Source organism: Onychomys torridus, chromosome 7 (assembly GCF_903995425.1).
Source record: "Onychomys torridus chromosome 7, mOncTor1.1, whole genome shotgun sequence".
Lineage (NCBI taxonomy): Eukaryota > Metazoa > Chordata > Mammalia > Rodentia > Cricetidae > Onychomys > Onychomys torridus.
Genome location: NC_050449.1, coordinates 66,542,294 through 66,559,227, shown reverse-complemented (window position 1 = coordinate 66,559,227; position 16,934 = coordinate 66,542,294). Strand labels below are relative to the sequence as shown.

Genomic DNA, 16,934 nt, shown 5'->3' with positions numbered 1-16,934 from the left:
TCCCCCTGAGCCTCCCGCAGGCCAGCGGCGGGGAGAAAGAACTACGAATCCCGAAGCCCCTTGCTGCCCGCCTCCCTGAAGCTGCCGGAAGCTGGGCGGGGCAACCACGGATCCCCACAACATCCGGGCTCCCACGCCTACAGCCGGTTGCCATGGGGACTCCCTGCCACACTGGAAGACGGAAGATTTCCAACCATTCTGTCACTCCCCAGATCTGGCAGTTTATGGGACACGAATCGTTCTGGCCTCGTCCTTGCTGCTGCTTTCCGTCAGTTCGGTGAGAAGACCGGACCCTGCGCCCTCGCCAGACTTCTCGCCATCCGGAAAGAGCTGCTTTTGCAGAAGAGATTTAGAAGATGGAGTGTCAGACCGACTGCGGCTTGGTGGGTTTGGGCGGAAGGCTAGACGCTTTTGAAAGTCAAATTCTTTTGATAGTGTTTGAGGCACCATCTACCCCCACTCACTCACCTGGTTAGTCACCAGGCTTTTACAAGTGTAAATGCACGATCCACTGAGTAATTATTGCTCTGAAGGTGTAAAGGCGGCACCCACTACAAACTGGTGGTGGTTTTGACCAGGGAGGTTTTTATTTCTTGTCTGTTTGCACTCGTAGGGATCTCATCCAGGGCCTTGTGAATGACAGGCAACCGCTTAACTACAGAACTACATTGCCCAGCTAGGGGAACCTAGCTTCATTTTAATGTCGTTTATACTATTCCCTGTCTACCAGGATCGGGGAGGGGGAACGCAGTGCACTCACACCAGAGGAACGCTAACTTTCCTTTGTCCCTTACCTAGCTAATGAGTAAATAATAAAGGAAGCCATTCAAGTAGCTGATGTTGGGCAAAAACTGGTTTCACAATTAGACCTGATATTTGTGTTGTTGCAACCAGGGACTGAACTTCAAGCCTCACACAATTAGGAAAGCACTCTGCCAAGGAGGTATATCCCCAACCCCTTGTTTGGGTGAGAGAGGAGTTTTGGGTGCTATTTTTTTTTTTAAGACTGAGCTTCTCTGAGTTCCAGGAAAGGTACAAAGCCACACAGAGAAACCCTGTCTCAAAAAACCAAAAACAAACAAACAAACAAAATACAAAAACAGAGCTTCTCGGCATAGCTCAAGATGACCTCACATCCTCTGTGTAGCTGACACTGAACTCCATAATCTCTTGCCCCTACTTCCCAAGTATTGGGATAACAGGCCTAAGCCACCACACCCTGCTCTTAGAAACCCTTGAAGAGGCTAAAATTCAAATAACAAAGCTGCTTTTACAGTGAGTAGGGTAAAGTGGTAGTTACTTTGATTAGCTATAAGTATCTTCGATTACAATGGAGATCTAAAAGATGTAAGTCGATAGCATCATCCCCTGATTTGATAGTAGATAAATCATCCAGTGATTTGCATTATTCGAATGACTTTTAAAAAATTATTAAATCTGGAGCGGAAGGGGATTAAGTTTTAGTGTCAGCAGTAGCAAGGGTGAGTTGGTGAAAACTGGAGTCCTCATTAACTGAAGTGAATAGTAATAACCAGTGAGAGCCCGTGGTATGGCTAGGCATGGTGGCCCAGACCTAGAATCCCAGCACTATAGAGGCTAAGCAGGAGGATTGCCAGGAGTTTGGGGCCAAGTAATTATTGGGACCTGTCTCAAAAAAACCCATTTATCCAGCATTTTAATGTTTATAGTCAATTTTCCTTCAGGTGAGCACAAAATCTGTGGTTTGTTTTGTTGGGTTTTGTTGATGTTTTTAGCCATTTTTAAGTGGGTCACATCTAGATGGAAGTTTCTGCCTTAAACCACACTCTTCTAGTATTCCAGTTTCTAGATTTTTTTTTTCCTGAGACCGAGCCTCCTGTATCTGAGGATGCCCTCTCCCCTTTTGTAACTTTGGATGACCCTTCTGATCCTCTGTGGGATTACAGGTAGGACGACCTATCATGCCCTGTTCATGTGGTACTGCAGATAGACCCCAGGGCCTCTTTATATATTTGTTAGACAAGTATGCTACCAACTAAGCCACATCCTCAGCCCCTAAATTTGCAAATTTTGTTTTTGTTTTTGTTATCCTAGCAGGGTTTCTCTATGTAGCCATCCTTGGCTACCTGGAGCTTGCTCTGTAGACCAGGCTGGCCTTGAACTCAGAGCCCTGCCTGCCTCTGCCCCCCATGTGCTGTGATTAAAGGGTGTACATGTGCTACACCAGAGCCAACCCTGCCTTATGCTTATCAGTAAAGTAAGAAAAACAGCCAGGAGTGGTGGCTAACTCTGTAACCCCAGTACCTCTTTGGAGAATATCAGTTCACAGTATTAAACCACACTATGCTACTGCCTCATTTTTAACTGTGTAGGTTTATAAAATAAAAATGTGATGGAGCTAGTACGGGAATTTCGCAGCCAAGCATGGTGGCACAAAGCCTGCCACTCCAGCACTCAGGAAGCTGAGGCAGAAGTTGTTCCTTGAGTTCAAAGCCAGTCTGGGCTACAGAATGAAATTGTGTTTCAAAGAACCAGGAAATGATGGAGTGTCAGCAACATTGGTAGACAGTACCCCTCTACCATGTTAAGCAGCATGAGTGCTTTCCAGAAGTCTTTTGAGTGAGAAAGATTATTGACTGATGGAAACAGACTCGGGCATTAAGTATAAAGCAAGGCTGGAGTTATGAGGAAGCCACTGCGGGGTTTGTAGGTTACAGCACAGATACTAAGAAGGGGAGAGCCATGTAAGAGAAGGACAGCAGCGTGCATGGTGGATAGGCCAGGGCTGCTCGGGACAGGCCTCGATAGATGACTTCACAGCAAAGTCTGTAATTCGGTGGCTTTTTAAGTTTCAGTAGCCAAAGGATTTAAAAGATTAAGTAAAATGTAACCAGATGTGGGGTTGGGGATTTAGCTCAGTGGTAGAGCGCTTGCCTAGCAAGTGCAAGGCCCTGGGTTCGATCCTTAGCTCTGGGAAAAGAAAGAAAGAAAGAGAGAGAGGGAGGGAGGGAGGGAGGGAGGGAGGGAGGGAGGGAGGGAGAGAGAGAGAGAAAGAAAGACAGAACGAAAGAAAGACAGAAAGACAGAAAGAAAGAAAGAAATGTGATGGCCCATGAAATGATGCTAATGCTTGGAAGGTTGAAGGCAAGATGGTCAAAAGTTCACGTCATCTACAGTTACATAGAGTGCTAGGCTAGCCTGGGCCACCTGAGAACCTTTCTCTAAAAGACAGAGAGAGACAAAGCCAGGTATGGTAACCCTAGACTTTAATCCCAGCACTAGAGAGGCAGACAGAACTGTGTGAGTTCCAGAATAGCTTAGTCTACATAGTAAGCTCAAGGATAGCAAAGGCTACATAGTAAAACCCTATCAAGAGAGAGAGAGAGAGAGAGAGAGAGAGAGAGAGAGAGAGAGAGAAGGAAAGGAAGGCATGCTAGGAAAAGAGGATATGAAAAGGTGAAGGGTGAGGGGAACAGGCCTAAGTCTGCTCCTGGGTAACTGAGGATGGTTTTATGTGCCCTTTAGGATAAGAAAAGTATTTTGACTTCAGATGAAGAAATGAAACCTGAACCACCAACTCCATGTGTGAACCCTGGCAACCCTGTGTTTTCCTGTATGTTGGATCCTAAGACACTCCACACAACCACGTCACTGTCCAAACCACAGATGATCATGTACAAAACCAATTCCAGCCAGTATGGTGCATTCTCACCCAGGCCCCATTTCTTTCCCTGCAAGTACACTCCAAAGGAGCAAGTGTTCTCCAGTCACATCAGAGCAACCGGGTTTTATCAAAACAACAGCCTAAATACTGCCCCCGACAGAACCAGAACCATCGATTTTCCTAATTTCCAACATACTCTATGAGAACACACCCTCCTGACACCTGAAGATAAATTGTCCTCAAGAATGTTAGTTTTTAAGTCTAGAATACCTCATTTTTTAACATGAAAAGATTTAACAACTTTTAACAAAAAGATATGAATACATGTTCTAAAAATACTTTTAAGAAATAAAAAATGTAACTGATAACTTAATGACAGTGACTTCATTCATTTATTTTAGAAAAGGGGTCTTGCTGTGCAGCCCAGCTAGCCTAGAACTCTCCATGGTAAACCACCACACCCTGCCATACAGACACTGTTTGGGGTGGGAAGATGGCTCAGCAGTTAAGACCGCAGACTTAAAGGGATAGCTCCTATAACCCCAGCACCCCGGAAATTCCATGCCTCTGGCCTCTGAAGGCATCTGCACTCACCAATACTACCAACACACACACAATTTAAAAAGAAAATCAAAAAAATCTATCTTAAAAGTGTTCAAAGCTAGGCATGCTGGGGAACACTTGTACCCTAAATACTCTGCAAACTTATGCATGAAGACCAGAATTTCAGGGCCAACCTGGGCTACATAGTAAAACTCTTTCCAAAACAACAACAAAAACCACTTGAGGGTATCCCACTTTATAATAAGCCCACCTATCCCTACACTACCAAAACCCAAATACAGTCAGGACTGGTGGCACAGGCCTATAACAACCACTCAGGAGGCTGAGGCAAAGGAATAGGAAGTTCAAAGTTAGCATAGTCAATTCAGTGAGACCTTGCCTCAAACAACTATGTGAGCTGAAGTTCCCAGGAAGCCCCCCCCCCCCCCCTCGGTTAAAATGATTTTAAATGTTGGTTCAGTTGGAATGTTACAGATCTAGAAACAATCTTTGGGGCTATCTCTAGTCCCCTAACTAGCCACTCATCCCAGCTCTATCTGACCTGGCGTCCTGTGATTATGAGGCAGAACCTTTGGAATGCATTTACTTGGCAGACCAGTGGCTTCCAACAACCCAGCAGCTAAGAATGTTTCAGACAGCACCTAAGGTCCATAGTTTTCCTTGATTTAATGTGACCTGACTATTCCCACCAATGAACTGAAAAGTGCCTGGATTTGTGGCTTTTTTTCATTTTGTAACTAAAAACTTCAAATTATTTTCACATTGGAGCATGTTATTAGGGGGCACTTGAATCATTGTTTTTGGGCTATGATCACTCCTATTAAGCTCAAGAATAAACGATCTCAGGCTAGGCGTTTGGCCTAGTTGGTAGGAGTGTTGGAATTCCTAGCTACTCCCCCAGCTAGAAGTGCTGTCCAGTAGCCCAGCAAGATGATTAGTCATCCAAGGGCCTTACATCCTACGTAATCCATGAGCTGTGTCACATAATCTATGTGTATGTGAGGCATAGCTACATAAGCCCATATGCACATGGGGGGGGGGGGACTTATAAAAGCGGGTTCCACCTATTCCTTCTCTCTCTTCCAGCACGGTCATTCCATAGGCCTATACACACCCTTTCTATTCCCTTCCCTTAACAAACTCTTAAAGTGGGTTTTGTTGTGCCTCATGGCTTCTCTGGCATGGTAAACAGCACCGCTTAATAAATAACAAGGAGTGCTTGGCTAGCATGCCCAGAGTACACGCACCCCACTAGCTGCAAGGAACTGCCATCCTGACACTCAGTACTAAGTATACTAAGACAGAGGAACATAGGAGCCTGGCCTAGTGGCTCACATAAGTTCAGCATTTGAGAGTTTGAGGCAAGAGGACTGCAAATTTGTGGCCAGCGAGGTTACAAAGTGAATTCCTAGCCAGCCAGTACTACAGAGTGAGGCCCTACCTCAAAAAAGCCAAACACAGCCAGGCGGTGGTGGCAGTGCACGCCTGTAATCCCAGCACTTGGGAAGCAGAGCCAGGTGGATCTCGGTGAGTTCAAGGGCAGCCTGGTCTACAGAGTGAGATTCAGGACAGGCACCAAAACAACACAGAGAAACCATATCTTGAAAAAAAAAAAAAGAAAAAGCCAAACATAAGAAATAATATATATCACAATTTAGCTATGCCCACAACTGTAATCCCAATCCTTGGAAGGCTGAGGCAGGAGTATTGCCATGAATTCAAGACCAGCCTGCGATACTATGATGGTTTTGAAAGAAAATGCCCCCCCAAAAGATTGGCACTATTAGGAGGTATAGCCTTGTTGGAGGAAGTGTGTCACTGTGGAGGCGGGCTTTGAGGACTCTTTTTTCAAGCTTCACTCAGTGTGACAGCTGACTTCCTGTTATCTGCAAGATGTAGCAATCTCAGCTTCAGCACCATGTCTGCCTGCATCCTGCCATGGTCCCTGTCATGATCATAATGGACCAAACCTCTGAAACTGTAAGCAAGCCACCCTCAATTAAATGTTTCCTTTATGAAAGTTGCCATGGTCATGGTGTCTCTTCACAGCAATAATAAACCCCAAACTAAGACAAACACATAGCTTCTACCAAGGCAGTCCCACAAAAACGAATACAGACGGGCCAATGAGATGGTTCATCAAGTAAAGGCGCTGGAACTTGAACCTACACAGTGAAAGGGGAGAACTGGCTCCTACAAGCTGTCTTCTTTTGACCTGGGTTGCTCTTGAGTGCACCTGCGTGCATGTACACACACACACACACACACACACACACACACACACACACACACACACAGAAAGACCCGAGTTTTGATCACCAGAATCCATGCAAAAGCCAATATGGCAGTACAGGCCTGTCGCCCCATCACTGGGGTGTAGGCGGTGGACTGGTAGATCCCCAGCTAGTCTATCTAGTCAAATCAATGAACTCCAGGTTAATGAGAGATCCTGTTTCAAAAAAAGAAGGTAGAGAGCTATTGAAGCCAACACTCAATATCCACTTCCGGCTTCCACATATATACACACACATATGCATATATGAATGGACATACATATATCCACACACACACACAAATACAAAATGAAACAAAACAAAACTCCACTCATCACCTCCACAGTTATTTTCCCTGTAAGACAATAAAGATGGAATAAAATAACTGGTAAGATAACATCAAGTGATCTCAAACTACTTATTTTATGTAAGGATAAACCAGAGGCTGAGGATAGGACTCAGCAGCAGGACGAATGCCCAGCATGTATGAGGCCCTGTGTCTGGTTCTTTGTACTGGCAACCACCACCCTCTCAAAAAAAAAAAAAAAAAAAAAGCTAACAGATTAAAGCAGAGGCAATCCCTGAGCACATAGATTGAAACTAGCCACTTGGGCAAAATGGCTGCTTCCTTGCCTATGGTAAGGTCTGAGTAGCAGGTCAGTTGGGGTCTAGATTCATTATGCTTTCCAGTCCTCCATCCGCTGATTTATGGGAAGGTCAGTAAGTTAGTGTAGGTTTGGAGACTGAATTGTACTGGGAGCGAGTCAGTGATTCCATTTTACTATTTAGCCTCTCCATCTCTGTCCCCACCCCCTCAGCTGAGGTAGGGTCTGCACTCAGGGCCATGTTCAGATTCCAAGTGTGCACAGCCACACCCGGTATAAGACGTAGTCTCTCGTGGGGACGTGGAGGACTGAGTGGAGAGCACAGGCTTCTGCAGGATGGCTCTTTCGCAGCAGAGGAATACAGATGTGCTGAAGAACTCTGAGGGTGAGAGGGAGGGTCTTCAAGCGAGGAAGCCCTCCTGTGATTTTACCAGTGGTCAGTACTCTTTAGGGTCTCCTGGGCTCAGCCAGTGTGACTTGCTGCCGGAGATGGGCCAGGACTCTGCAGGGACCCTTCAGCACACAGCTGTACCTTACCTTGTGAGTAGCAGAACACACCATGCTGTTAGCTGGTAGACAATCCATGCTAGGCTGACAGCCGCTCTTTGTTGTCTTTTTTTAAATCCTCTGGCTTATTCGATGATACAAGAATACAATTTGACTAGAAAACTTTTCCTCAAGACAGTGTTGTGCAATACGATTGATATTTGTATAATACAGTATTACAGAAAAATGATAGGGGTTAGGGACCTAGCCTGCTCTTAGAGTGCTTGATTAGCCTGCAGGAGGCCCTGTGCAGGCCCTGTCTTCAGACTGAGAAAGAAGACAGATCACAGGAGACCCCTGCTGTGGGCTGTGTTCCTGCTCTAGACTCCAACAGGCTAGACCTAAAATCAAAGCAGAAACTCCTGTACCAAAACTCCACTCTGTAGCCACTCGAAACTCATCTGACTGTCAGGAGGAAGAGACTGTGGTCCCAAACCTGTGCCCTCCTGTTGGTGTGATCGGGAAGCCTTCATTTTAGTCCCCACAAAGCAAGGAGCTGAAGTGACCTGAGGTCAAGAACCAGTCATTTGCGTTTTGTCTCTGTTCTCACCCTTCAAGAAAAATCATCCTGTTGGACCAACCTGATCTTGTTTCTGTCTTTCCCAATTCTCTCTCAGCTCCCCCTGCCCAGCAGATTCTACTTTTGGAGTGAAGTGTTTCAAGATTCTAGAGTCACAAAAATCAAGACCTGTGAACTAAGCTGAGCACAGGGACTCAGCACTAAGGAAGCTGAGGCAGGGGATCGTCCTAAGTTTGAGGCCAGCCTAGATTTTTTTTTTTGGGGGGGGGGGGTTTCAAGACAGGGTTTCTCTGTAGCTTTGGAGCCTGTCCTGGACTAGCTCTGTAGACCAGGCTGGCCTCGACCTCACAGAGATCCACCTGCCTCTGCCTCCCAAGTGCTGGGATTACAGGCGTGTGCCACCACCGCCTGGCCCAGCCTAGATTTATATAGTGAGTTCCAAGCCAATCTGGACTGCAAAGTGAGACCCTGTCTCAAAGAAAAAAAGCCATCTGTTAACTAGCCGGGTAAAGTGTATAGTGACACACACTTTTTTTTTTCTTTTTCTTTCTCTCTCTCTTTTTTTTTTTTTTTGGTGTTCCAAGATGAAGTTTCTCTATGTAACAGTCTCTGTAGCCCAGGCTGGCCTCAGACTCACAGAGATCCCCCTGCCTCTGCCTCCTGAGTTGCTGGGATTAAAGGTGTGCGCCACCACTGCCCAGTGTCACATACTTTTTTATTTTCATTTTTCCCAGTTTTGTTTTGATTGTTTTGTGTGGTTTTGCTCGTTTGTTTCTGAGACAGTCTCTAACAATGCCCAGGCTTGGCCTCAAACTTGTGAGGATCTTTCTGCCTCAGCCTCCCAAGCTTAAAGGTGTGACTCATCATACCCCACCAGGTTCTAGGTTCTAAACCTAGTATTGGTAATGATGAAATAGGAGGACCACCATGAGTTCTAGGCCAGCCTGAGCTACAAAGCAAGACTCTGTCTCAAAACATCAAAATCTACAAACTAAATTTGTTTTAACTATTGTTGGGATGAATTTTTTAAAATTTATCTTTATTTTGTGTGTGTGTGTGTGTGTGTGTGTGTGTGTGTGTGTGTACCATGTGATTTTGTGCTCAAGGAGGCCAACAGAAAGAAGGCATCAGATCCTCTGAACTGGAGTTCCAAGTGGTTGTGAAACACCCAATATGGGAGTTGAGAATTGAACTTGAGGCTTCTGGAGAAGCTGCACGTGTTCTTAACCACTAAGCTCTACCTCTCCTGCCCCTTGGTTACTCTGTTGTTTTTTGTTTTTGTTTTGTTTTGAGAAGTGAGCATCTTCATCCTGTCTCTTTTTTTTTTTTTTTTCCAGAGCTGAGGACTGAACTCAGGGCCTTGCACTTGCTAAATCCACTGAGCTAAATCCCCAATCCCTTCATCCTGTCTCTTACTGGGGAGGGCTGGGACTAAGGGCATACACAAGACTCTGCTCAGTTTTGTTTTCAAAAACAGTCTATAACTAAGTTCAAAATAAGGTTTTGGAACTCGAGAGATGGCTCAGTGGTTAAGAGCATTGACTGCTCTTCCAGAGGACCTGGGTTCAATACCCAGCAACCACATGACAGTTCGCAACTATCTGTAACTCCAGTTCCAAAATATCTGATGCCTCTGGCCTCTGCAGGTACTACATACACCAGTGGTGCACATTCTTACAGGCAAAACACCCACAGATATAAAAGTAAATAAAAATAGATAAATAAGTTTTCATAGTAACTAGTAACTTGTTTGATCCTTCACTTTTTCTTGAGATAGTCTCACTATATATAGCCCAGGCTGGCCTGGAATTCTGCATCCTTTTGCCTATCAGACCCAGGGTTAGTATGCAACACAACACCACACTCTAACTTATCTAACCTCAACAAACAGTATAAAGAAAAAATGGTCCTGTGTATTTGTAAATGACTAAAAATTGTCTATGTATAGTATACCAAAGCCAGTCATTCAGAATGAAATACTATATTTAATACAATAAAAACTTTGTAAGTACAATCTTTAATGTGGAAACTCTATTCTGTTGAGTCCTCAGTAGTATCCTGGAAACCGCCCCAAGCAACAGCTTAATAACAAGAGCAAGGAGAGTTCAGGACAGCAACATGGAAGCCCAAGCCCTGTGCTAAGACCAAGAATTAGAGCAGCCCATTCTCTCTGTTTAGTTCTGTGCTGTGAAACAGGGTCTGTCTCCCTGTGTAGCCCAGGCTGGCCGTAAACTCACAGAGCCCACCTGCCTCTGCCTCCCAGTGCTGGGATCAAAGGTGGTGAGAGACAGGCCATTCTCGCTCTGGAAATGGTTCTTCGGCACTGCCTTTCCAAAGGATTGCAAGCACTTTGCTCTTCACGGTGATGGAGCACTACAGTGACTCCTGTGCCTAGCCACTTCTAGTCATGAGACTTCAACGCTGTCCCTTGAATTATATTCCGAATCTTCTCCGCATCGTTTTGTACAACTGCGTTGGCTGGGTCGATCCTAAGTGCAGCTTCATAATCTTGCAAGCCTGTATCGACACATCAATGGTAATCAATAAAGCAAGTATTTCTTAAGTACCTGTGTTATCTAGACAACTCCTTGTTTTTTTTGTTTGTTTGTTTGTTTGTTTTTTTTTGTTTGTTTTTGTTTTTTTTGAGATAGGGTCTCCTGTATGTAGCTCAGCAGACTTTGAACTTGATTGGTAACAAAAGACAACCTTGAACTTCTGATCTCCTGCCTCCACCTCCCAAATGCTGGCATTGCAGGTGTGTGTGCCACTACACACAGTGTCTATGGTATCAAGGATCTAACACAGGCCTTGTGCATGTGAGGCTATTACTCTGCTCACAGCTGCACCACACCCCCATCAATCTCTTACCTTCAACATATAATTCTAGTTGACAGAATGCTGTACCTCGTCGGACATGGGCCTTCATTCTTGCATTGGCATTGTCGGAAACAGGTGGTGTCAATAGTTCTATTGCCTTTTAAACAATATATATAATTAGTGTTAGGGAGCCGATCAGTGGGTAAAGTGCTTGCTCTGTAAGCATGGAGACCTGTGTTCAAACCCCAACATCCACATAAAACTCCATGCACAGTGGGACATACTAATGTCAGTTCTGGGGCAGCAGACACAGAGGATTCCTGGGGCTGCTTGACAGGCTAGCCAGCCTAGCTGAATCAGCAAGGCCTGATCCCAGCGAGAGACTCTGCTTAAAAAAAAAAAAAAGGTGAGGAGTAATAATTTTAAAAAAGAGACCATGAACATGGTGGGGGTAGATATAGGTGGACATGAACATGGTGGGGGATAGATATGGGTGGACATGGACATGGTGGGGGTAGATATGGGTGGACATGGGACCCTGAAGGGAGGAGTGGGGAAATGATATAATATTTTAATTAAGTTAAAAAAAAAAAACAACTCACACACACAAATGCAAGTGTGGGGCTAGAAAGATGGGTTAAGAGCTAAGAACACTTGCTGCTCTTCCAGAGGACCTTAGTTTAGTTCCCAGTACTCATATTAGGCAGCTCACTACTGTCTATAACTTCAGATCCAGGAGATCCAGTGTCCTCCTCTAGATTCCAAGGACAACTGTGCAAATACCCACAGTTACACATACCATACACACAAACACATAATCAAAAATAAATGCCTAAGCCTACCAGCTTTGGGTGGGTTAAGATTTCTGTTGGTCTTTTCTGTGTTGAACACACAGATTACAAGCCCAGAGCCAGTTAGAGATCTTTGGCAACAGTTAACTCTGCAGCTCTCACATGATTGAGCCTGTATGATAATGAGTATTCAGAGACCGGTAATGCCTGGGGGGGGTGCTCACCAACCTAAGACAGAAAGCCTGTGTGGCCTGGACAGGTGTCTCCATGACGGGTAAGGTGACCTGCTGACGTCCCACACAACCTAAGTCAGAAGCTCATTTTTTAGTAAAAGGGGTGGACCTGTAGGGCCCTGGCCCCCGTTTTCGGTAACTGTTGCTTTGATTGCTGACCTGACCTTGATATCCTCCCTATGCTAATTCCCTGCAAGATTCCACCCTCCTGAATGCTTAAGAGAAGCTCCTTGTCTGTGTATCCAGTATATTGGGCGTTAACAGCTTAAATGCAAGATTGTAAAACATCAGAAGCAGGGTTGGGGATTTAGCTCAGTGGTAGAGTGCTGGCCTAGCAAGCTCAAGGCTTGGGGTTCAATCCTCAGCTCAAAAAAAAAAAAAAAAAAAAAATCAGAAGCAAACTTCTGCCCTCCGGGGTTCTCCCACTGTGCTGTAAGCCTGTATTTAAGACCTCCTCCCTCCTTCAATAAATGACATTGAGCATTCAAAAAAAAAAGAAGAGGGGGTCAAGATCATGATGGGGAAACCCACAGAGACAGCTGACCAGTGCTAGTTGAAGCTCACTGACTTTGGACTGACAGCTCGGGAACCTGCATGGGACTGAACTAGGCCTGCTGACTGTGGGTGACAGTTGTGTGGCTTGATCTGTTAGTGGGGTCCCTGGCAACAGGGCCAGGACTTATCCTAGGTGCATGAACTGGCTTTTTGGAGCCCATTCCCTGTGGTGGGATACCTTGCTCAGCCTTGATACAATGGGGAGGGGCTAGGCTCTCCTTCAACTTGGTATGCCAGACTTTGTTGACTACCATGGGAAGCCTTACCCACTCTGAGGAATGGATGGGGGTAGAGTGGGAGGGAGGTGAGGAGGCGGGAGAAGGTGAGGGAGGGGGAAATGGGGTTGGTATGTAAAATGAAAAAAAATTAATTAATAAATAAATATATTTAAAATAAAAAATACAAAAAAAATAAATAAAATAAATGCCTAAAAAATAAAATAATGTGAACAGTGCCTGAAGAAGAATACCAAGACTGGCCTCTTATCACTACACATGCCTGCACACATATATCCACATACTACACATGCCTGCACACACACATTCACACACTACACATGCCTGCACACACACATTCACACACTACACATGTCTGCACACACACATCCACACACTACACATGCCTGTACACACACATTCACAGATATCCACACACATACTGTGTGGATAAAACAAAGAACAGACAGACATAAAATTAAGTCTGAGCAAAACCAGTGAAAATTCTAAATTCTAACTTCAAAGCAGATATCAGTAAGACATAATGGTTTACGCCTCTAATTCCTGTGCCTGGAGCATTACTGAGCTGGGTGTGGTCACAGGCCTGCAATCCCAGCACTTGTGAGGATCAGGAGAGCATAGCCCTCCTTCTCTACATACAGTATTCCAGGCCATGAGACCCTATCTCAAAAACATGAATAAAACCTAAAAATACAAACAAATCAAACTGCTGGGCCTGCGGACACATGCCTATAATTCCAGCTAACTAGGGAGGCTAAGGCACAGAATGGCAAATTCAAGGCCTGTTCAACTTTAGCTCAGGCAAGCTAGACCTGAAATATAAGTTATATTGGTAAATTCTAGTCAGTATTATTTGTGCTTATTGAGAGCTGACTCAAGCATGTTTATTTCAAGATCTTCCAAAACTCCACGTCCTAGGTCAGGTTGCCCCCTGGCTTCCTACGACAGGAAAAGAGGGAAACAGCTAAGAGGCAAGGGTGTTATTAAAAACATGACACCCCTGAGAACAGCAGAGGTTACGATTGTTTATCATACAGTATAAAAATGCTTGCAGTGGGAAGGAGGAGCCGGAGGCTCATTCATGAAGCGAACTCTTTGCTCTGCCTGGGAACCTCTCTATCGGGACCCCAGCAGGACTTGCCCAGTCCTCGCTGCTGGATGTTGTCAGCACCTAACTTAAAGATGTTTTACCATTTGCCGCTTCGCTTCCTATCTGCCACTTGCTGATTGTTCTTCAACTTTGCTCACTACATACTTAACAAGCTCACTCTCTGGAAACAGAAAACACAGCTGTTGCAGATTATACTCCACGTAGAACAAATAAAAAGGAAAAGGAGTACTAGACCCAGAACTCAACGGTAGAGCAGGCAAAGGGGCTTAGCACCTCACTTCTGGGGGAGGGTACTGAGTAGAGAACCCAGCGCCTCACACTAGCTAAGCAGATGCTCTACTACTAAGCTAAGTACAAGTCCTAGAGCAGTGTTCTCAACCATCCTAATGCCGTGACCCTTCAGTACAGCTTCTAGTGTTGTGGTGACCCCGAACCATAAAATTCTGTTGCAGCTGGGCGGTGGTGGCGCACCACCATAATGGTTTGCGCCATTAATGACATTTACATTACAATTTATAACAGTAACAGTAGCAAAATTACAGTTATGAAGTAGCAACAGAATTTTTTTTTTTTTTTTTTCTTTTTCGAGACAGGGTTTCTCTGTGTAGCTTTGTGCCTTTCCTGGAACTCGCTTTGGAGACCAGGCTGGCCTCGAACTCAGAGATCCAACTGCCTCTGCCTCCCAAGTGCTGGTTACTTTGATCTTTTAAGACAGAGTCTCATTTTGTAACCTGGCCTGACCTGGAACTTGCTGTCTAATCCACGTTGGCTTTGAACTCAGGGATCTTCCTTCAATCTCTTGAGGAGCCACCACATCTGGCTCTCCGGGATAATTTTAAAGCATCATGTTTTTAAATTAAGCAAGAAGTATATGAACATACACACAACACACCCATCGGAGGAGTATACATACCTTAGATGAGTCCTCAATGGCCTTGTGTAAGTTCCTCAGTTTGAGGTGGCAAGCAGCCCGATTCAGATACAATAATGGAATCTTTCTGTTCAGTCGTATGGCTAAATTATATGCATCAACCGCTGCCAGGTAGTTTTCTGTTGCGAACAATTTACTAATGAGACAAAAAGAAAAAGGCCAACTTAACATCGAAGCAGACATGGAGAAATAACATCTACCCTCCTTGGCAGCCAGACAGATGGCTTACTGCCCCCTTATTTATTCCCTGTCTGGTGGAGGCCGCCTGCTGCACAAGCTCCCTTTCTCTACATACTTCAAGCATGTGCCTTGAATAGGACGGATCCCCCCACCACCCACCCCCACCCACCACCCACCCCCCGCAACCCCCAGTCCGTCATCAGTGGTTTAGTGCAGCAAGTGTATGTCTACCTTCCTTGAATCAGTGATTTGTTTAGGGATGGGAAAGGGGCTTACAGGGGCCTCAATGAAGCTGGTGATTTTGGTCTCAAGTTGGAGAGTGAATGTTGGTAAAACTTCTCCCCCTGCTGGATATGTATAAGGAAAGCACACAGAGCAGATAGATGATCATCTTTAACCACAAGAGAAACTAGTTACATTAAAGCCAGTGCAGTGAGAACAGAGCAGGAACGAGAAACAGGAAACAGCACTTCATGACACGGCAAAGCTGCTCTGAGCTTGACACATGTCAACTTACCTTCAACAAAGAGCCAGTATCAAGCAGCCTGAGGTGCAGACCTGTCATCCCAGCTGTTCCACAGACTGAGGTCACAGGACTGCAAGATCAAGCTTTACCTGGCCTACACAGTAAGTTGAAGCCCAGCCTGAGGAACTTAGTGAGACCTGTCTCACAATAAAAGAGGAAGAGCTGTAATCCCATCACTTGGGAGGAGAGAGGAGGAGCTGGAATTTAAGGCTCTGTTGGGCCTAGCAAGTTCCCCACACTGTGCATGGGAGCCCCATGTCAAAACAAACAATAAGTGAAATAATAAGTCAAAACGAGAAAATGGCTGGGGATAGGATATAGTGTTTTAGCACTTGTCTAGATGAGTGAGGCCCCTGAATCAATCCCCAATACCACAAGAATCTACTAGATGAATAGTGTGCACAGACCAGCCAGCCAGTATCTGTCCACATTAGGGCCACATGCCCCTTCACTTCAATTTAGCATTCAGAATGAAGAAGGGAGAAATTAGCATTCTGCATCTGATAAAAAATAACATGGACACGGTGCTGAAGACCTGTGATCTCAGAAGTTGGGAGGTAGAAGCAGGAGTATGGACACAAGTTCAAGGCCAGCTTAGTCTATATAACAAGTCATACGCCAGCCAGCAAGGGCAACATTAGGACTGTTGTTTTCTCATATGGTCCTCCAGAGAAAAAGGAGGCCATGAGACATACAGTGAGACCGCAACATTTTAGCCAACAAGGGAATGCATACTGATCCTCTAAGAGTCTATTACCTAGTGATAGCGTAGCCATCTTAGTTTGTGTGAGCACATCGACAGCTTTCAAAATCAAAAGCCTAGTACCGTCTTTCTCAGACCAAGCAGCACATGGGAGTACAGACAGGTAGAAAGAGATGTGTACTGGCAGCAACCGGATCAAGCAACGATGGAGGCTGAGGAGTGAGTGCTGAGCTCCATCTGCTCACTAGATACCAAGCAAGCACTGGTATAGTGAGGTCTATCTCGGCCCCAAAGACCAGGAACCTGGGGAGTCAAAGGTTCCAGCGCATGACAGGTGTGAAGGCTGGGGGGTTGGGAGTGCTGATATGCCAGCTCAAAAAGAGTACATTTCTTCTGTGTACTAACAAAAAAACCTAGTTAAACCAATTCCCCACGGGTATGATGGGATATGCCAGTAATTCCAGCACTCAGAATTCTGAGGCAGGAGGATCATTGTGAGTTCAAGACCAGCCTAATCTACATAAGGAGTTCCAGGCCAGCCAGGGCTAGATAGTAAGGCCTTGTTTAAAAAAACCAAACAAACAAATAAAATAACAACAACAACAACAACAAATAACAATAACAAAAAACAACAAAACGGCAGGCAGCACTCGGGAGGCAGAGCCAGGCAGATCTCTGTGAGTTCGAGGCCAGCCTGGTC

The 16,934-nt window shown here is 45.2% G+C and overlaps 2 protein-coding genes across 3 annotated transcripts in view; one reads left to right on the top strand and one right to left on the bottom strand.

Moving 5' to 3' along the window:
* Positions 1-136: 136 nt before the first annotated feature.
* C7H15orf65 (chromosome 7 C15orf65 homolog) lies at positions 137-4,016 on the top strand. Its single transcript, XM_036193424.1, has 2 exons — positions 137-383; positions 3,505-4,016. The coding sequence occupies exons 1-2, from the start codon at positions 357-359 to the stop codon at positions 3,844-3,846; spliced, it is 369 nt and encodes a 122-aa protein (XP_036049317.1). The 5' UTR covers positions 137-356; the 3' UTR covers positions 3,847-4,016.
* A 6,373-nt stretch (positions 4,017-10,389) lies between these two features.
* Positions 10,390-16,934, bottom strand: part of Dnaaf4 (dynein axonemal assembly factor 4) — a 49,706-nt gene continuing 43,161 nt past the window's right edge. For both annotated transcript variants that reach the window (XM_036192256.1, XM_036192257.1), the window contains exons 8-10: positions 14,808-14,961; positions 11,020-11,125; positions 10,390-10,668 (exon numbers count right to left, since the gene is read on the bottom strand). In XM_036192256.1, the coding sequence (XP_036048149.1) occupies positions 10,553-10,668; positions 11,020-11,125; positions 14,808-14,961 (376 nt within the window). In that variant the 3' untranslated portion in view covers positions 10,390-10,552. The remainder of the gene's footprint in view (positions 10,669-11,019; positions 11,126-14,807; positions 14,962-16,934) is intronic.